Genomic DNA, 22,370 nt, shown 5'->3' on the forward strand with positions numbered 1-22,370 from the left:
AGCAGATACAGACCTCTGATATGGTGGTCATTGGGCTGACTGAATAGGAACTCGGTGGAACGTATCTATGAATAGTGGGTTTAATTTAAAAAGAAGAGTGTTTGCAGTTTCTAATTTATAATCCCTATACAATTTTGGAACAAAAAGTAGGCCATAATTATATTCTCCTTCAGATCTATGTTTTTACCACGTCCTCATTAAGTGTTTATTTAATCTTTCCTTAAATACACCCCCTCAAAAACCTATGTGTCACTTTTGCCTAATTACATCAGTCCTTTTGTAATTGACTGATTTAGAAAAATCCTAATCATTAGAAAATTCTTCCTTGTATAAAAATAAAATCTACACTTCAAACTTTCTACCAGCCATCCTAATTCTTCTTTGTGGTACTGCTTAATAATGGATAAAATCCTTTTTTTCTATATCAAACTTAATATTAATAATAATAATAATTCTCAATTTCTTTTTCAAACATGTTTCCCTGTACCATTAGGACATCATTATTTTTCCTTTACTCTTCTCTTTCCCTCACCATCTCCCAGAGATGCAGTTAATCAACAAGTCCAGTGAGGGCTACCTTCAAAAGGTAATCTGATTGGAACCATTTCTCACCAATTTTACTGGCACCATCCTGGTCTAAGTCATTCTCACCTTTCAACTGGACAATCACAAATCTCCTGGTTGATTATATTATTTCTAATCTTGCCCTCCTAGAGTCTTTTCTCAACATAGTGGCTAAATTAACATTTTGAATATCTATTTCCTATAATAGGACTCTTAAGAGTCCCTTGCACTGAAAGGAGATCAAACCAGTCGATCCAAAAGGAAATCAGTCCTGAATATTCATTGGAAGGACTGATACTGAAGCTGAAGCTCCAATACTTTGGCCACTTGAAGCAAAGAACTGACTCATTGGAAAAGACCCTGATGCTGGGAGAGATTGAAGGCAGGAGGAGAAGGGGATGACAGAGGATGAGATGGTTGGATGGTATCACTGACTTGATGGACATGAGTTTGAGCAAGCTCCAGGAGTTGGTGATGAACAGGAAAGCCTGGCATGCTGCTGTGCATGGGGTCGCAAACAGCTGGACATGACTGAGCAACTGAACTGATCCTATAAGAAGGCTTCCCAGGTGGTACAAAGGTAAAGAATCTGCCTGCCAATGTAGGAGACAAAAGAGATTCAGATTCAGTCCCTGGGTTGGGGAGATTCCCTGGAGTAGGAAATGGCAACCCACTCCAGTACTCTTGTCTGGAAAATTCCATGGATAGAAAAGCCTGGTGGGCTACAGTCCATGAGGTTGCAGAGTTGGACATGACCAAACAACTAGCACACATGCACCATACCCTGTAAGAGCTTCTCTTTGCATTTAAAACCCAGAGTCCTTCTGTTGCCTATAAAGTCCTACACTGTCTGGTCCCCCTCGCTCTTAGACCTTCCACTTATTGCCCACCATATCTCCCTCTGCTTCAGCCAAACTCACCTTCTTGCTGTTCTTTGAACATGCTGGCCTCATTCTCTCTGCAGAGTATACTTGCAGATCTTTCCATGACTGGCTCCTCAACACTTAGGTCTCTGTTCAAACATCACCTTCTGATATAGACTGAATATTTGTGTCCCCGCCCCGCCCCACAAACTCACGTGTTGAAATCCTAACACCCAAGGTGATGTTATTAGGAGGTGGGTCTTTTGGAACAGTCTGTCCTCATAAATGGGATTAGTGTCCTTATAGAAGCAGCTTGAGAAAGCTCCCCTGAGCTTTCTGCCACGGGAGATCACTGTGAAAAGATGGCTGGCTGGGTCCTCAGCAGGCACTGAATCTGCCAGAACCTTGACCTTGGACTTCTCAACCTCCAGAACAGTGAGAGACAAATTTCTATTGTTTATAAGCTACCCTATCTGTGGTAGTTAAAACAAAAGGGACTAAGACAGCTCCCTAGATAAGCTCTAACCACCCAGCTGAGAACAACAACACACTTCCTTCATTGTCTCAATTATTTTCATAACATCTTTCAATATCTGAAATCTTATATGTATATTTGCTTATTACTTCTTACCCTCTCTAATATACAATCTCAAGGGAGCAAGAATAATATTTATCTTGTTTATTATTTTGCCATAAGTCATTCCTATCATATACAACTGTGAAGAAAGAATTAACACAGCAAGCCTGAGACTGACATCCTAGGAACACCTGCTTGGAAGGCTGACATCAGGGAACTTAAATAGCAAACAATAGCAAACAATTTTCTCTACTAACATAGAACTTTCTCTAAATGATAAGCATAATTTACCATACCTAGACTGTCTGTATAAATGATGCTGCTTATGTTGAATACTTGCTTTCCTTCTGGGAGTCTGGAATTTTGGTATTTTCCAAGCAGAAAGCACCTATGTGACCAGCCCCCAATAAAAACTCTGAATTCTGAGTCTCTAATGAGCTTCTCCAATTGACAACACTTCATCTGTGTTGTCATAATTTGCTGCTGGTAGAATTAAGCACATTCTGTGAGACTCCACTGGAAGGGGTTTCTTGAAAGCTTGCCTTGGAAACTTGTACCTGGTTTCCTGTGGATTTTGCCTCATGTATTTTTTCCTTTGGTTCATTTTTTATAGTCTCACTATAATATGTGTTGAAAGTGAAAGTGAAGTCGCTCAGTTATGTCTGACTCTGTGCGACCCCATGGACCCATGAATATAATTACATGCTGAATCCTTCAGGTCTTCCTAGAAAACTAGAGAACCTATGAGTAGTCTGAAAGACCTTGGACATATCAAACAAGATGGTCACCTGGACGCCTCAGCTGAAAATAATCAAATAGAACAGCACATAAAGGAATCCCATAACATGGTGATGAATCTAAAATGAAAATAAAGCCCACCCATACCCCATCATGAAATCCATTTACTACTTACGTGACTGGCCTGTAGATCTCCTTAACACCAATGAACTGAAGTTGCTCCATGATGTCTGGGATACTTGCACATCGAGTAAGATTAATTCTTGGGTAATAAAGAAGGTATGAGAGACACATTTCATTCCTGGTGCTTAATCCTCCCTGAAAATGGAGATATTTTACTTAAAAAAGTATATGTTCCACCAACTCTAATACAGCACACAAACCACAAATGTTACACAGTTTCTTCCAATATTGAAATGTAACCCATCTTAAAGCTGAAAAATAATCACCTAAATGACAATTTGGTTTTCAAAAAGATAGTAGCACTTTTAAAATTAATTATTTCCAACTCTTTAAAAGTTATCTTTCTTAAATAACCTAATAATCTCCTCAAAGTTCTGTTTATGGTGTAAACTTCTCACTATAGTGAACGTTTCTGAGGATGTTCAGCAACATGATACCAGTCAGTCAGTGTGCTGGAATCTTTGCCTGATTGCATTGAATTTTCTATAATCTTGTTGTCATAAATATCAGCATCTGCACACCACAGGGGAAACAGATTACACACTTTGAATCTAAATGTAAATAGTGGACCAATTAAAAAAGATCAAAGATCCTCTGAAGAACAGAATCTGGAGTTGCTTACCATATATTATCTACAATGTCCAATTTTCAACCAAAAGTTATTAAACATGAAAAGAAACAGGAAACTATGACCTGTATTCAGAAGCAGAAATTTATTGTGAAGGATATGGAAGCTGGATTTAGCAAAGACTTAAAAACAGACATACACATGTTTAAATAGCTAAATAAAGATGTTCAATTAAAGATAAATAGGGGAGCACATGTATACCTGTGATGGATTCATTTTGATATTTGGCAAAACTAATACAATTATGTAAAGTTTAAAAATAAAATAAAATTAAAAAAAAATAAAGATAAATAAGCTAAAAATGAGTGAACAAATAAGGAATAACATCAGAGAAAGGAAAACACAAAAAAAGAACCAAATAGAAAGTCTAGATTTGAAAGATACTGTAACTAAATTAAAAGTTCACAGGATGAGCTCAACAGCAACTTTAGATGGCAGAGGAAGGAAGCAATGAACTTGAAGACTGATCTCTAGAAATCTCCCAACTCAAAGAACAAAGAGAGAAAGACTAAAGTGAGTAAAAAAACAACCCAAGAGAGCTGTAAGACAATATTAAATATTCCATGTATGCAACCAAAATGGGCTTCCCCGATAGCTCAGTTGGTAAAGACTCCACCTGCAATGCAGGAGACCCTGGTTTGATTCCTGGGATGGTAAGATATGCTGGAGAAGGGATAGGCTACCCACTCCAGTATTCTTGGGCTTCCCTTGTGGCTCAGATGGTAAAGAATCCGCCTGCAATGCGGGAAACCTGGATTTGATCCTTGGGTTGGGAAGATCCCCTGGAGATGGGAAAGGCTACCCACTCCAGTATTCTGGCCTGGAGAACTCCATGGACTGTATGGTCCATGGGGTCACAAACAGTCAGACAGGACTGAGCGACTTTCACTTTCACTTCATGCAACCGAAGGCCCTGAATGAGAAGGAAGAGGAAAAAAGAGTAGGAAAAACTATTTGAAAAAAATGGTGGGAATTCTCCCAAATTTAGTGAAAAACATTAACTTACAGACCCAAGAAGCTCAACAAATGCCAAAGACAATTATGAAGCAAGTCATACCTAGACACTTTATAGTCATATTGCTGAAAGCCAAAGACAAAAAGAAAATCTTGAAAGCGGCAAGGCAAAATGATATATTGCATACAGGGAACAATAATACAATGGACAACTGACATTTTATCATAAATGATGGAAGTAACAAAAAGATATTGGAATTACATATTCAAGTGCTCCAGAAAAAAGAAATTATTCAAGAACTCTGTATCCAGCAAATCCTCTATCCTTCAAAAGTGAAGATGGAAAACATAGTAGTAGTGTTCATAAAAAGTAAAAAATGTAAAGCAAAGTCATTCAGTCGTGTCTGACTCTTTGTGACCCCATGAACTATAGCCCACCAGGCTTCTCCATCCATGGGATTTTCCAGGCAAGAGTACTGGAGTGGGTTGCCATTTCCTTCTCCAAGTAGTGTTCATGCTGCTGCTGCTGCTAAGTCGCTTCAGTCGTGTCCGACTCTGTGCGACCCCATAGACGGCAGCCCACCAGGCTCCCCCGTCCCTGGGATTCTCCAGGCAAGAACACTGGAGTGGGTTGCCATTTCCTTCTCCAGTACATGAAAATGAAAAGTGAAAGGGAAGTCGCTCGTCATGTCTGACTCTTAGCGACCCTATGGACTGCAGCCTACCAGGCTCCTCCGTCCATGGGATTTTCCAGGCAAGAGTACTGGAGTAGGGTGCCAGTAGTGTTTATAGCTATACATTAATGTAGTATAGTGGCTAATATGCAATGATTTTACAAATTGCAAAACATCATGCCTTGCACTTGATAAAGGGTTGGGTAAAAGGAGAAGCTGATCTACAAATGAGGCTGCAACTGACATCTCAGTAAATCTATTTAATCTACCTTTGAGCTTGGATGGTTACTCAGAGTTACATCAAATTGTAGGAAGGGAATCAAGCTTTTGTGTTCTCGCATCAACCAGTCATTGGTTGCTGGCTGCCCCACTGAAGAGAGTATGACTTTAAGTGAGTCATTCCCTGACATCAACAGCAACGTCCAGTGAAGGACACACTTGCTCTTTTTCTATTGTATGTTTGTCTTATGCTTGTCTTGTGGATCTATAGAATTTATTTTAAATGTTATGCTTTTTATTAATTATTTTTAATTATAATTAAATTAAATTTAAAAAATTAAATTATACTAATGCTTTATGTGTTGCAAATTTTTTTTTCAGTTTAAAACTTATCTTTTCACCTAATAGTGTTTTTAAGTGACCAAAAGTGTTAAAGTAGACAAACTCATCAATCTCCTAATTTAGTTTGTACTTTTCATATTTTGAGAAGTTCCTACCTACTCCAAAGTCATAAAGTTATATATATATAATATACATTTGTTTATATATATATATATATATATTTCTCCTAATGGTTTTAAAAATTTTATTCTTCACATTTTAATATTTAATTTACCTGGAAATTATTTTTATGTGTGAATTGTAGTAGATAAAGATGTAATTTTATTTTTGCCATCTGGCAATTGTACCAGGAATTCTTTAGTGAAAAGTCCATCCTCTCTCACTTACCTGAATGCCAATTTCTATCCTAAATCAAGTTTCCATACAGGGGGTTTGTAGGTCTGTTTCCAGAATCTCTATTCCATTCCAGTGTTCTAACTCTGGACTCAAACCACACTATATCACCATAGCTTGAAAGTAAGTTTTCATACCTAGTAATTTGTTTCTCATCTTATTCTTTTAGTAGAGTCTTGCCAAGTCTTAACCCTTTGCTCTTCTATGTAGATTTTACAATTAACTTGCTCTATGTAAAAAAAGCTGCAATATTCTTAGAAAAATTTTTTTAAATAGGAGAAAAGCTTTGGCTAAGGGAAGGTTTCTTGGTTAGACAGCAAAACCCCAAATAATAAAAGCTTTATGAATTACATCAAATTTATAAACCAATTTATAAAGAAGGATTATCTTTGTGTTGTTTTTTTTTTTTTCCTGAGCCTTCTATCCATGAACACAGCCTCTCAATCTCTTAGGTGACCTTTAATGTCTTAAAAACTAATAATTTTCTTCACAGAGATCAAACACATCTAATGTTATTTTATTTCTATAGAATTTATAGTCTTAAATTACAGTTTCTTCAGATAGTTTACTGCATACTAAAATATAATTAACTTTAGGTATATCAATTTGGGGGAGGTTTTTGATGTGGAAAATGACAATATCTGTGAATAATGTGTTTTACTTCTTTGCTTCTTCCTTTCTGATCTTCATATTTCATTTTATTTCTTTTCTACTATGATAGTGAATAAAACCAGTGATAATAAATATCCTTGTTTTCTTCCTGATTTTAAAGAATACTTCTAGCCTTTCATTTAGCTTGATATTTTCTACAGATTTTTCACAGCTAATCTTTAGCTGGTTAAGGAAATTCTCTCTTATTCTTAGTTTGATAAATGTCCTTTTTTACCCCCATGACTGACAAATTTTATGAGTGCTTTTTCTGCCCTGATTGAAATAATTCATAAGTCTTTTTCCTTCAATCTCTTAATGTATAATGGCATTAATGTATTTTCTAATTCAAACCAATTTTACATTACTTAGTTATACCCAAATCAGTCCTAACTTTCATTTTTATATAATGAGAGATTTGGTTTGTCAATACATTGTCCAAGTGACTTCCAACTGGTGCGTCTTGTTGACCTTTCTTGTACTGCCCATGTCAAGTTTCAGTACTAAGATTATCCTAACTTCATAAAATGAGTTGGTAGAAAGTGTTTCCCCCTTTTTTGTGTGTTCCCTGGAAGAGACTGAGGAAGACATGAGAGATTTATTTCTTGAATGTTTGGCAGAACTCCCCAGTAAATCTGCTGGAACCAGATTTCTCTTTGGGTCAGAAGCCCTAAGGTCATGGAATTCATTTCTTTTTGAAGTTTTGATTCATCTAAGTCCAGACTCATGTGCATGGTCATTAGTAACCACAGGTCTTTTATTAATAATATTCGGTGAGGAAAAACTAAAAGAATAAGGATAGCTTTTCATGAAAGAGTCAATAAATTGCACTGCAAATATTACCATAGTATCATTAGTTAATCTGATAAAATCTTAAAACGGCTCTGATTTCACTTTTACGATGTTTCATGTTCAAGACAGTCAGGAATTTTGCTTCCAAGTAGGAATGCTTTTTCTTTTTTTCTGTTCTAAAATCAAAGTTTATTTCTCCCCCTCCACAAATAAATTTTAATAATGAAATTCTTCTTACCCAAGTCATCCGGGCTCTATCTTTTGTGTTGTACCGACACTCAGTAATTAGATTATCTCCCTAAAACATAAAAGTGGAAGCTTTCAGATTGGAGTTTCATGCTGTTTTATTTATCTAACACATCTGTAGGCCAACAGTTTAATCTGCTATATGAATGCATGCATTAAGTAATTTGACTCAAGAGTAGACTTTTGATCTATTAAATTCTAGGTTTGCTAGCATAATAAGCAAGCAAACAAACAAATAAGGCTCTCTTTGTTCAGGCCAGACTCCACAATGTTCTAGCTGCATGACCTTAGGTAAGGAAATGAATCATCTGGGCACAATTTGTTCATCTAAAAAATAATGATAAAAATAGCACTTATCTCACACAGCTGTTGTGAGGAAATTAAATGACAGAACACACATTTAGTTCTAAGTACAGATTAAACACTTCTTAAGTGTTGGCCACAGATACTAGTTACTGTGATTATCTTCTTATTTACATTATTTACTTTAAAGGTCCTTAATCAGGTATTTATTTTCGTAAAACAGACTTGTGAGGCAAATTACTAGTAACTTATTTTTTCCAGTACTTTTCAACCTTTTGAACAGTACTGCACATAAATAAACTAATTTTTTATGGCTCCAGGTCAGGTAAGTGGACAGGCTAGTTACAGACCAGAAGCAGCAAGCTCTGGGTAATGGCCCTCAGATTTGTCCTCGCTGCCTGGATATTCAGAGGGAGGAATCAGTATTTCAACATTTATATCCTCTCATGACATATCAGTTGAGGAACTCTGAGACAACCCAAAAAAAGCTGGTTAGAGAGCCCCAACACCAGACAACACCATAAAACGGAGTGTAGTCCTTAAGAATCTTGAGATCACTCAAACTTCATCCTTCTACTCCCAGAGTATACCAGAGAATTACTGCATGTAGAAAAGATATTGCTATTATTCTCATTTCATAAATAGTACAAATATCTGACTCTTAAGAAGAAAAGTAGGGTAGGAACTTGTATAACTATTGAGCTCAATGTCAAAAAATTTGACAAAATGAAGCATCATAAAATTTTTAAATTGTTCATCATTGGAAGGCACAAGATTCCTTTCTGTGTTGTTTCATCAGAACTTCAAGTATGGTTGCCAGCCGGGTTACACACAGTAATATAATTAGCTAAGTCCTAATATCTTAGTCAAAAGAAAAAGTGATCTTATATTTACTTTTATTGCAATGGAACTTTCAAAACTTCTGATCTTACCATTACCAGAACTGCAAGCCAAGGGATTACTAACTGGGGAGTCTAGAAAAATGGTGCTTAGAGCACAAAACCTAAGTTTTATTTCCTTTGAAATCAACGACTTGAGTTGCCCCTGGGAATAGTAAGAAAAACAAGTTTCAATTTTGGAAAACAGATCAAACACATTCCGTGAGGGTTATGCAACAGCCATGGTGGGTGGCTTTGAAGCTATGGATAGGATGAGCAATTCATTACACCAGGAAAAACCTGGCTAATTCTTAGCAGGTATATGCTTCAGGATTTTGATGACATTCAGTGATAAAGAATAAAAACATTCATACTGGTAAGATTGTTTGTTCTTCTTTTAGGTACTGAAACTCCTGGAAATTGAAGTCAAAATCATCATCGTAAGCGAGTAATCTCATCTCCTCCCCTTTGCGAAAATGACGCAGCCTGATGCCTCTGCCTGCCAGGTGAGCGTGGAGCAGAACAGCAAAAACATGGATGCCACTTGGCTTTTCAGCTTCCAAAGCCTACGGGAGATACAGGGGGAGCCCTGATTAGGTGTCCAAACAAGTGCAAACAGTTCACCTTAAAACAGACTTGGAGGGACAACTGAGAAGAAAAGCTAACACAATTTAAGTCAACACATGAGCTGCCAGACATTTATAATTTGGATTTTTCCTGACTTATTCCAATCTTTGTGAAGCGATACTGGCTGGGAGGAAAGAAGAAGAACTAATGCTTGCTGAGGACCAACTGATCACTTCTATCTTTCTTTTTTCTTATCTTTCTTTTTTCTTCTTTTAGGAAGTGAGCAAACAGTTACAGCTTCTGGCAAAAAGAATCCAGTATTTTGGTAGCTTGAAAATTGAAACTCTTAAAGGGAGAGTCTACTCCCACTTTTCCAGATAAGAAAATTGAACTGGGAGAATTAAATTAAATGAACTGCTCACAGTCCTACAGCTAGAGAATGATGTCATGGCAATTTAATTCATGGTCTAAATAGTCTAAATAATTCAGAAGAGCATAACCTTTCCATTCTACCATTCTTCCATACTGTCTACAACCACAATATCCTATGATTTATAAAGAATACGATCCATGTTGAAATACTTTCATTCAAGAAAAAAAGAACTATGAATGAAGCAGCCATTATAAAATACTTATATATAGTTTTCTCTTATCCAATATGTATTTTATATTAGTTATTTTTGCTATTTGGTTAAAGAAGGGTCAGTAGCTATAAATCAGAGAAAATGAGAAAAAATGAAAATAAATCATGGAAAAAACAAATATGAATAAAAAATAAAGTTGAGAAAGCAAAAGGGGACTACACAAAGGCTGAAACCGTAAAAGATAAAATGAAGTGTCCAATATGAAACAAACAAAGGAAGGGAAAGGAAGGAAAACACCAAAATTCTACTCCTGCAGCCTTCAGGATTTTAAAAAGCAATAAAGGTCTCGCTAAAATTGTAAACAATCATTTCATAGCATGACAACAAGAAAAAGATTAGTAATAAACTTGGAATTTTCCAAACACAGTTTCTACGAGCATAGATTAATCTAGGAAGAGCAGCTCACAGACCCAGGCACACCATACCTCTTCCAGGCATTCCAGGGTGCAGTGACCCTCAGACCGGAAGTCGGGCAGGCCTGGAGGGATGGTGTGAAAGAGGCTTACCCAGAGGCCAGCCTCAATCACCCCAGCATCGTATTTCCTTATATCTGCCGTATAAAATAATCTCAATCCAGAATTATCTATTAAGCCTGGAACAAGAGCATTTAGACAAGAAAAATTAAAAGTGAGCTTGAGTACTTGAAAAAGTTTTCCATATTCAGCTGATATAGGTTTATTTTTATATATATTTTATTTATAAATAAATATCATTTATTTTATGATTTTCCTTAAACTCTCACAAAGGAAAGGAATACAAGCAAAGATTAATGAAAGGCAACATCCAGATTCACAAAAAAAACTTACACAGTGTACCATGGGAGACACGTTTGTATTATCTAATGATATATTCCACAATTATCTAACATGAAGACAGAAATAAAAATTCTAAGTCATTCATTAGAATATATAGTAACTCAATGGAAGTTTTATTTGATACTGTTTTGAGGTGAAGCTCAGTAACATTTACATAGAGGTGAAAACCACTGGGTCTAGAAACCATGTGATGATGGAGAAAAATATTAATAATTAACTTTCTTTATAGTTTATCACCAGTCTTTTAATAATTCATCAGTCATATAATCAACAAACAATTATTAAGAATCTATGATGTGAACAGCATAACAACAGCTCTGGTGGGGAGGAAAGATAAGGTACTCCTCTTGCTGTGACACAGTTATCATAAGGAGGGAGAGTATAGGCCCCAAACACTTCATAAATCCATTCCACTTGGAAATTAATTGACTCATTTCTGCAACAGTGACTTACCTACCTGTACACTGACCCATTGGATCAATTAGCATATAAATAATTTTGTATTAATTGTTGTGATTATTTTATTGTTTGCCTTTCCCGCTACACTATAATATCCCTGAAGGTGAGGACATTATGTCATTAAGCACAGATCCAGCACATCCTTGGTGCTCAGTATTTTCTGAAAAATTGCACAAATCAGTGTAAAATCATAACCTTGAATTTCTTTTATTGATAATTTCATATGGAATCCTTTAAGTTTTTGGCATTGGGATATTACATAGTAAATTCAGGTTTAAATACTTGCCCCTCTTCATTTCAACATATTACACCAGTGTCAACTGCAGTTGTCAACACAGCAAAATGCTTAATATTTTCTAGTGTGATGAATGGTAGTTTTTCATATGTGCTTTTAGACAGAAAATGTTTCATAAGCACCATGTATTTCAGACTAATTTACACCGTAAAGGGAAAAGTCTATATTTCTACTTTCTGGTAAGTTATGTCCAAATGGCTTTTTAAGATTAGTGACCACATGTGCCCATTTGCCTGGCTCATTGCTGGCCAATGACTGCTGTCCTAGTGTAATTGTTTATAGTGCCCTTTTCTACTCTAAAAGGTATCCTAATTTGGATGACAAATGTATAGGTTAATTTCTTTTTTACAACATTAAATGCTATTTTATTTGAAGTCTGTTTAACTCTGTTAAAATAAAGGGAAAAGTTACAAAACTTTTAAAAATCATAGGTAGAATGTATACAAAAATACTCACCTTCCTTATATGTTGGATTGTCATAATGGACTTCCAGGAGCACATAATGAGGATCTAACGGAGTGCCAAGGGATAATCCAACATGAGGTGGATAGGAAAAACCCTAAAAGAGCAAAATTCCATGACACAGTGTTCTGTGAAAGTCCCTCCGAGCTCTACTCCATTCAAAAACCAAACACTCTCAATGATATTTCAACATTCTACAACTGTATTAATCTATAGTTGATCAAATAAAATGGCTTAAGGAAAGAATGATTTCCTGTGGAAAGAAAAATAACCCACCCTCATATCAAAAAGCGTACATCGAGTTTTACTTAGAAGTGTTAGAATCGTAGGGGGAAAAGTGATCAGTTTACTTTGTTACATCTCAGTAATCGGTGGTCCCACCTCTCCACCAATGGCCCAGGCGAAAATGACGGTCTCACAGGTGAGGAAGGCATCGGGCATGTTAGGGTGGTAACACTCGTGCCCGTCGTCCAGCACGCTGTCACTGAAGTTGCTGCTGCACTGATAGAGCAGGATGTGATGGACCAGACTCTCGTGGCCTTTCTGAATCACGGGCTCAACCTAAGCAAGCACAGGTGAGAGGGACGATGCAATCAATAAACACCCTTCAACACCCTCTGATAGGCATGAAACTAGCATAAATGATCATCGGTTTTTCAAAGGAATAGTTTTTTCAATTGTGTAACTGTTGTGTGGTTGAAGCATAATTTATTCTGGAGATGATGACTGATGATGATGATGGCAAGAGCAAAGATGCAATAACCATTCACTTCTCTAAGAATCGTTGTTGTTGTCACTGAGTCGAATCCAACTCTTTTGTGACTCCATGGACTGTAGCCCTCCAGGTTCCTCTGTCAATGGGATTTTCCAGGCAAGAATACTGGAATGGGTTGTCATTTCCTTCTCCAGGGGATCTTCCTGACCTAGGGATTGAACCCACATCTCCTGTACTGCACGTGGATTCTTTACCACCTGGGAAGGACTTTACTAATGTGTTGTTTGCTTTTTAAACTTGTTGTTTCCCTTAACATTCTGTGTAGCAGCTGTTTCAAAACCTGCTTGCTCTCTTCCAGGCTTTAATTTGCCTGGCACTCTCTATCTCTCCATCTCTCTGTCTCCCTCTCACAGAGGAAAAAAAAATCACACAGGCATAAACTCCTTCAGTCTCCCTTAAAATGTTATCTTTGCCCATCCCTACTGGAGGTATTGGGGCTTCCCACGTGGCACAAGTGGTAAAGAACCTGCCTGCCAATGCAGGAGACTTAAGAGACGCAGGTTCGATCCCTGGGTTGGGAAGATCTCCTGGAGGAGGGCATGGCAACCCACTCCAGTATTCTTGCCTGGAGAATCCCATGGACAGAGAAGCCTGGCCAGGCTACAGTCCACAGGATCGCAAAGAGTCAGATGCAACTGAAGCAACTTAGCACACATGCACTGGAGGTAGTAATACCTATCTTTCTATCTATCATCTATATGGTGCAGAGCATAGTACTAGGCACAAAGGAAGGCTCAATAAAGGACACTTTTATTTTAGTGATTAAAATCAAATTCTAATAAGAATTTTACCATTAGAATTTAGGAGAGAAAAAGTCATTGTAGTGATGTGATGTGTAGTGATTCAAATTAGAAGGAGACTGGAAACTGCTGAAAACAGAATGAGTGGTGATGTTGGTCCTGAAAGCATGAGTAAGGTGACTATGTTCATTCGACTGTCCTTTCTGTAAGTTCCCTTCAGAACACTGTCCAGGAAACCGGAATGAGCTAAGCACATTCTAACACCTCAAAAAGCCTTACTGCCAGAGAAGGTAGACAAATCCCGTACTTGGCTTAGCTGGACTATAGGGGTGGCCACTGGTTACAAGGTTCGTAGAGCCTTCTGTTCATCTGACAAAGTGATCCTTTGTGTGTTTTCAAGAGTTTGCTGTCTTAGAGCTCATCCATCCTTGTGCTTTTAGCCCTAACTACTCAAATGCAAACAATTCATTTAAAAACCTTGCTTTGCTGCTGCTGCTGCTGCTGCTAAGTCACTTCAGTCGTGTCTGACTCTGTGCGACCCCATAGACAGCAGCCCACCAAGCTCCGCTGTCCCTGGGATTCTCCAGGCAAGAACACTGGAATGGGTTGCCATTTCCTTCTCCAATGCATGAAAGTGAAAAGTGAAAGTGAAGTCGTGGGGCATAAAAAGATGAAGTCTTTTCAGCTATTTCCTCCTAAGTCTTGCCATTTTGATTTTCTATATAGTCTCTCATTCATTCTTACTTTTTTAATAGGAAAGGTCAAGGCAGCCAAAGAGAGAAGCAGTAGGCATTAGGTAGAGATTTGAATGGGCAGCCAGGCGGTCTGAATTTTTAAATCCAGCTTTTGTTTTGTGTGGAATAGTGAGCCCTGCTATGCCTAACCCACAAGTACATTTTTAACATCACATTCACAGAAAATGACCTTGCACATGGCTGTGCTTGCACTCATCTCTAGAGGACTGTATACCCTGAAGACAGAAACTGTTTTCTATTTTGCTTCAAAATGACAGTTACTGTTCACACATGGTATAACAATTACACAGAAGGGCAGCCCAGGATTTTCTGAGATTATAGTCTCCATGTCAAATTTGATTTGTGTGTGTGTGCATGTATGCTTGGTCGTGTCTGAGTCTTTGCAACCCCAAGGACTGTAGCCTGCCAGGCTCCTCTGTCCATGGGATTCTCCAGGCAAGAATGCTGGGGAGAGTTGCCATTTCCTCTTCCAGGTGTTCTTCCCAATCCGATGATCAAACCCATGTCTCCAGCAGCTCCTGAATTTGACAGGCAGATTCTTTACCACTGAGCCAACAGGGAAGGCGCTTTTTTGGCCACCTCATGCGAAGAGTTGACTCATTGGAAAAGACCCTGATGCTGGGAGGGATTAGGGCCAGGAGGAGAAGGGGACAACAGAGGATGAGATGGCTGGATGGCATCACCGACTCGATGGACCCGGGAGTTGGTGATGGACAGGGAGGCCTGGCGTGCTGCGATTCATGGGGTTGCAAAGAGTCAGACATGACTGAGCGACTGAACTGAACTGATACTTATTTGGGTGCATCAGTACTCCAAGGGGGACAGGGAACTGCTAATATGTCTTTAGTTAAATATTCAGGCACATGTGAGGATTTTGCTATGTGCCTAGGGGTTTTCATGGTGGCTCAGATGGTAAAGTGTCTGTCTGCAATTTGGGAGACCCAGGTTCAATCCCTGGGTTAGGAAGATCCCCTGGAGAAGGAAATGGAATATCACTCCAGTACTCTTGCCTGAAAAATTCCATGGACAGAGGAGCCTGGTGGGCTACAGTCCATGGATCTCCAAGAGTCGGACCCGACCAAGCGACTTCACTTTCTTTTCTTTAAGTTCAAGCCAAACCCTGTAGGCTGTACTGAGCTCTACTAGCTAGGTTCTGGATAGGAGCCCCTAAGGGCAAATGAGGATCGGCTTCTCCCAGGGCAGCTACCCTGGGCTTCCCTAGTGGTTCAGAAGGTAAATAATCCACTTGCAATGTGGAAGACCTGGGTTTGATCCCTTCATTGGGAAAATTCCCTAGAGGAGGGCATGGCAATCCACTCCAGTATTCTTGCCTGGAGAATCCCATGGACAGAGGAGCCTGGTGGTCTATAGTCCTTCAGGTTGCAGAGTGGGACACACTTGAGTGACTAAGCACAGCACACAGCAAGGCTGCTGCAGAAACTAGTGGCTTTCACTGAGGCACCACAAGAGGGCACTAGAGAGCAAGGGGGCAGATTATGTGAGGCTGGATGGTGCTTAAAGGAGCTTCAAATAACTTTAAAAATTCTTAAAATAAAAAAAAAAACTTTTAAGAGTAAGTGACTTTTATGCATAAAATAGATAACTAATGAAAACCTACTGTATAGCTCAAGAAACTGTACTCAGTGCTCTGTGGTGAACAAAACGGGAAGGAAATCCAAAAAAGAGGGGATATATGTACACACATGGCTGATTCACTTTGCTGTATAGCAGAAACCAACACAACATTGTAAAGCAACTCCAATATAATTAATTTTAAAAGAATAAGTGCTTTTTTATATACAAAGCCAGTGCTGAAACCAACACCAAGTTGCCAAGCTCACAAAGCACTATAGGAACGACAATAGTAACATCTGTCTTTTATTTAGCTTCTCCTACCTACCAGCCACTATTGAGTCAGTTCACATATTTCACTTACTATTTATAACAAATCTATTAGGTAAATGTTACTGTTTCCATTTGACAGAGGAGAAAACTGAGACTCGGAGGATTCTGCAGCAAATCCAATCATGGCTAGGAAGTGGTAGATGGGGATTTGAAACTAGGCTGGTCTGACCCCTTAAGTTAGTACTCTTTGAATTGCAACACATAATATTGAAGGAAAATAGGTTGGAGATCACCAACAACTTTGGAAGTTGCTGCCAGTGAGTGGGTGGATGAAAGGTTTCACATAGTCAAGTTGCCGACAGTTGTCAGCAAGAGGGTGATGACACCAGGGAGCCAGCCCCAGGAAGTGCTTCGGGAGCCACTACTGAAAATCCCCATACAATGCTGCCATCAAGGGAGCAGCGCCACACTGGGAGGGAGCCTCATGCCTGGGGAGTCTCCTGCCTTCTTTTGCTACCCTGTCCACATGCCCTGGTCTCTAGGGAGAGGAGACAGACTATGGCCTTTGTGGGAGGGCAAATAACAAGGTCTCACCTGGAAACCCAGTGAAGGCTTCAAGGAGAATTAAATTGCAATCCAATCCCCCAGGTTACAAATTGATAGTACAGCCTAGAAAATGAGGATTTCCTAGGAAAAATACACCCACAAAGCAACAAGGAAACTTACTGCATGCAAACCCAGGTACTGTTCATTGGGAAATATAAGAAGCCTTGGAAGAGGCAAAGTCCTTAGAAAAAAGATGTTTTGTTTTTGTTTTTGTTTCCTGTTGTAAGATTGAGAGACAAAGAAAGAGAAGTGCCTGAGAATAATATGTAAGGATAACTACTGAATAAAGTGTTGAAATGTTGGTCGCTCAGTCGTGTCCGACTCTTTGTGACCCCATGGACTGCGGCTCGCCAGGCTTTTCTGTCCATGGGATTCCCCAGGCAAGAATATTGGAGTGGGTTGCCATTTCTTTCTCCAGGAGATCTTCCCAACCCAGTGACAGAACCCAGGTCTCCTGCATTGCAGGAAGATTCTTTACCACGTGAGCCAAGAGGCCGCCAGAAAAAATATGAGCTATCAAACTCTTGAAAAGAGGAGAACTTCTTGATAGAGAATTTTGAGTTGACCATGGGGGATAATTAAGTGAGACACCAATAATATCCCTCTGGACAGGAAATACCCACTTAGCACGGAGTCCAAGTTCCAGGGAATGTGAACAGCTTGATGCAGGACAGGGCCATTGGCTCATGGCACCCGGTATGGGGTAGAATTTCCCACAAAGCTTCCTGTCATGCTTACAAAGCCTAGTGCTGCCAGCTCATGGCTACCAATCACCCACCAAATGACCACTGCATATTATCTTCTGCTGCCATGACCATTCCACAAACATTTGAAGCAGTCACAGCACTTGTGTTTTATCACCTGCTGTGATATCCTTCTTTACACCAAGGAAGAGTGAGGCAGAGACAGGCGAGCACCATCTGAGGAAGGAGACCGAAGCGCACAGAGCTCCATGACTCATGCTGCTTGGTGGCAGAACACAAGCATTCAGCACTGCTCTTTCTTGTGTCCTGGTAACAGTCCACGGGAAAGAGTTTTCCTTTGGCATCACCGCCCGATTTGAATCAATGGTGGACTTCTATACTTCTGTATTTAAAAATTTTTGAGACAAACAAGGCTGTAATGCTTATTTGTCTATCACTACTATAAGGGGAAGCACTCTCTTATTTTGATTCCTACTTCACAGATGTCACATTATCATCACAATCAAAATGGGAATCCCCAAAGTTTCCTCTATTCAAAAAAATATTGCAGTGATAAAAATTGCCACAGAAGGTCATGGCCAGATAAGGCACACAAATATAAATAAATTGGTATTTCTGAGACTGCAATGAACATTTAAGTGAATTTTGCTTTTAAGCTGAGTATGAGTTTGGCAGAAGAAATAAATTTTAAAAAATATAATTTAAAAGTGCCTATGGAAGTAGGTGGCAATGACACCGAATATTAAACTATGTCATTGATCACTGTGTTCTTGTACATAAGTGAAATTGACAGACCTAGAACAGATGGTAGGCCTGTACACGCACCGTCATATGCAACAAGCCAAGCAAGGATGGTCTAGCAGCTGTGGGTTATCTGTTAGCCTATGTGCAAACTAAAAAACAGCCCAGGAACCAAAACACAGATAAAAAGAGAGGGAAGTCTTTAACCTGAAGGATTTTAAAGATTAAAACAGTCCCTTCAGTTAGTTCAAGAAAATGGAACTTTGGGGTATTCTTGAGAAGACTTAGCAATAAAAAGGAGAAAAAACGACAGCTGCTAAGCATAGCCAAGATCAAGGCGAAAGTTAAAACTGACTATAAAGCAGTGTTATTGACTGTTGTTTTATGTTCCTGAGCATCAAAAAGCCCTTATACCGTTCCTCATGAACCCATCTTCTCTTACTCTCTTTAGCCAGGTCAAAGCAAAGTCCTTGTAACACACTGACTGCTTAATAGCTACTCATTGAATGGAAATGAAGCCAACATTAAGGAGGCTGAGTCATCAAACGCATTGCCTCCTAATTTCCTGATCTTCTCAACTCCAGTGACCTAGGCTACATCCCACTTCCTCCACCATCTCCCAGAGATGCAGTCACCAAGTCTAGTGAGTGCTACCTTTAAAAGGTAACCTAGGAACTTCCCTGGTGGTCCAGTGATTAAGAATCTGCCTGCCAATGCAGGTGACCCAGGTTCAATCCCTGATCCACTCTCTGTAACAAGAGAAGCCACCTCAGTGAGAAGCCCACACACCACAACTAGAGAAAGCCCATGTGCGGCAATGAGGACCCAGCACAGCCAAAAATAAATGAATAATTAATTTTAAAAAAGGTAACCTGAGTGTAACCATGTTTTCTTAGCTTTCAAATACCAATGACCTCAATACTAACGCTTGCAAAATAAAATTATTTTTTGCTTAATTCCCCTGTACTGGGTTAAGCAGTGTTCCTGCAAAATTCACATCCACCTAGAACCTCAGAATGTAACATTATTTGAAAATATGGTCTTTGCACCTGTAATTAGTTAAGATGAGTTTGCACTGGCTGAGGATGGGTCCTAAATCCAATGACTAGTGTCTTTAGAGAAGAGAGAGAAGATTCAGACTCAGATACACAAAGAGAAGATGGCCATCTGAAGACAGAGGCAGAGATGGGAGTCAAGTTGCCAGAAACCAAGTAACCCCAGAAAGCATAAGAAACTGGAAGGACCAAGGAAGGCTTCTCTGCTAGAGCCTTCTGAGAAAGCATGGCCCTGCCAACACCTTGATTTTGGACTTCTGACTTCCAGAGCTCTGAGAGAGTAACTTTCTGCTGTTTCAAGTTACCCACCCAGCTTGTGGTCATTTATTGTGGAAGCTCTAGGAATCTAGTACAGCCCCCATCTCAATTTTTAAATAAAAAACTAACAATTTTCAGATGTGTGCATTTGTAGCTAGGTCATGGTTGTCTCTGCACTGGTTTGTGACATGAACTTATCACAAATATACATCATTTCCTCTTATGTGAATAGGTCTGTAGGTTAGTTGGGGGCTTCCCAGGTGGCATTAGTGGTAAAGAACCTGCCTGCCAATGCAGAAGATGCAAGAGATGTGGTATCAATCCCTGGGTCAGGAAGATCCTCTGGAGGAGGGCATGGAAGCCCACTTCAGTATTCTTGACTGGAGAATCTCATGAACAGAGGAGGCTGGCAGGTTACAGTCCACTGGATTGCAAAGAGCTGGACATGAGTGAAGCAACTTGGCCTGCACATGGGTGATTTAATAATATTGTCTCAAGGGTAATTTCCTGGTTTTGATAATCAAACTAAGGAAGATAAGATATTACCATTTAGGAAAATCTACTATTTTTACAACTATTTTTTGTAAGTCTAAAATGATTTCAAAATTTAAAAATGTAAAAAATAAAAAAAAGATTCATTATCTATAGCCAAATATATGTGCATCTTGCTTTTGATTTTATTTTAGAAGGGTTAAAAAAAGGGGGAGATAAAATGCCCTTCTTGACTGGTCTAGGAATACTGAGATCAGTGAGAAAAACAGGAGGTTATTAGAGCTCTTAAGAGCAATTTTCCATTATTTATTCTTCTATGTCTTCCCATTTAAGATGTGACTTGTTAAAACATGTGTGGAACACAGCTCTCCAAAGCCAACTTGCAGTTCAATAAATTAAAAATTAAAACAAAAGGAAAGAGGTGATGGGTGGAATCTGTAATGAGCTGGAAATTTTGTAAATCCTCATCACTGTTCTTGCCTGTTCTTGTCCCTGGCATCCCATTCTATGTACCCACCCGAGGCATAGGTTGCTGTCCATGTAAAGCAGGCAAACCATCTCTGACAAAGGTTAGCCAAAGGGCATCTGGTTGATAAAGTGATGCAGCCTATGAGAACATTTCAGCCAGAACTAGCAATGCAGATAATTATAAAGTCATATGACTATTTGTCTCCCTTTCTCCCTTCTTATCTCCATCCTCGCTGGGCAGAGCTCTTTGAGAATGACAATATATCTGACTTTTAAGAGGCAACCAAATTGAGCAAGAGAACGATATCATTGTCCCACAGGTAATCCAGCCTGAAATAGTTCAGGGTTCAAAGCAAAACCCGACTTGTTGATGTGTTATCAAGGGGCCACAGCTTGAATGGACTTGGCAACTAAAGCCCAGGAAATCATGTTCAAATCAGATGGAGATGAATAGAAGAAATGAAGAAAAGGGGAAAATTGAGGGAGAGACACCACTGGGAAATAATTCATCCCCTACTGAAATCTTGAATTCTCAAAGGAACTACCGTCTTCAGGTGGGACCATGCCCTGCCAGCCACAATTGACTAGTTCAGGGGCCGGTGCCTAACACATCAATCATTTTTTTGGATTTTCAAACTATGAAAAAAGAACTCATTGTCTACTAGAAGGTGGAGACTGTGGAAGAAGCCAGCATGTGGTGAGATACAATAACAGCACATAGAAAAGTGCCAAAGATAAGACAGTCTTGGTAGGGTTTGAATACTTAACTCTGTTCCTGAAACCAGCTTTGTCTCTACCATCCTGTGGCTTATTTATTCAACCTTTCCTCTTAATTCATGAGTCAGTACATTCCTTTCTATTTCTTAAGCTAGTTCAGGTTGGGTTTCTGTTACTTGCAACCAAGAGTCCTGATTAATAATCATGTGCCTGCTAACTTGCTTCAGTTGTGTCCAACTCTTTGTGACCCTATGGACTATAGCCCACCGGGCTCCTCTGTCCATGGGATTCTCCAGGCAAGAATACTGACGTGTGTTGCTATGTCCTCCTCCAGGTGATCTTCCCAACCCGGGGATCAAACCCATGACTCCTGCGGCTCCTGCGTTGCAGGTGGATTCTTTATTGCTGAGCCACTGGGGAAGCCACCAATTAACAATCACACTGTTAACCATATATCATCAATTTATCAATATGCATGTGCATTTATGTAGTACTATCTGAAAACATCTCTTTTTCTCTTAGGAAATTTGCCACATAAAACTACTTTGCTTTTGTTTTACTCTTTTATTTTAATTATTACTCATAATTGGATCTGTGTAAAATTACTGCAGATGGTGATTGTAGCCATGAAATTAAAAGACACTTACTCCTTGGAAGGAAAGTTATGACCAACCTAGATAGCATATTCAAAAGCAGAGACATTACTTTGCCAGCAAAGGTCCATCTAGTCAAGGCTATGGTTTTTCCAGTAGTCATGTATGGATGTGAGAGTTGGACTATGAAGAAAGCTGAGTGCAAGAGTCCCTTGGACTGCATGGAGATCCAACCAGTCCATTCTAAAGGATATCAGCCCTGGGTGTTCTTTGGAAGGAATGATGCTAAAGCTGAAACTCCAGTACTTTGGCCACCTCATGCGAAGAGTTGACTCATTGGAAAAGACTCTGATGCTGGGAGGGATTGGGGGCAGGAG

At 39.2% G+C, this 22,370-nt stretch overlaps 1 protein-coding gene across 2 annotated transcripts in view; it reads right to left on the reverse strand.

The window, feature by feature from the left end:
- MOXD1 (monooxygenase DBH like 1) overlaps nt 1-22,370 on the reverse strand; it is a 97,458-nt gene that overhangs the window by 12,700 nt on the left and 62,388 nt on the right. The window contains exons 5-10 of one of the 2 annotated variants that reach the window (XM_027551571.1): nt 12,626-12,805; nt 12,239-12,341; nt 10,639-10,805; nt 9,377-9,568; nt 7,814-7,873; nt 2,918-3,060 (exon numbers count right to left, since the gene is read on the reverse strand). In XM_027551571.1, coding sequence (XP_027407372.1) covers nt 2,918-3,060; nt 7,814-7,873; nt 9,377-9,568; nt 10,639-10,805; nt 12,239-12,341; nt 12,626-12,805 — 845 coding nt within the window. The remainder of the gene's footprint in view (nt 1-2,917; nt 3,061-7,813; nt 7,874-9,376; nt 9,569-10,638; nt 10,806-12,238; nt 12,342-12,625; nt 12,806-22,370) is intronic. The other variant, XM_027551572.1, reaches the window with a different exon arrangement.

Source organism: Bos indicus x Bos taurus, chromosome 9 (assembly GCF_003369695.1).
Source record: "Bos indicus x Bos taurus breed Angus x Brahman F1 hybrid chromosome 9, Bos_hybrid_MaternalHap_v2.0, whole genome shotgun sequence".
NCBI lineage: Eukaryota > Metazoa > Chordata > Mammalia > Artiodactyla > Bovidae > Bos > Bos indicus x Bos taurus.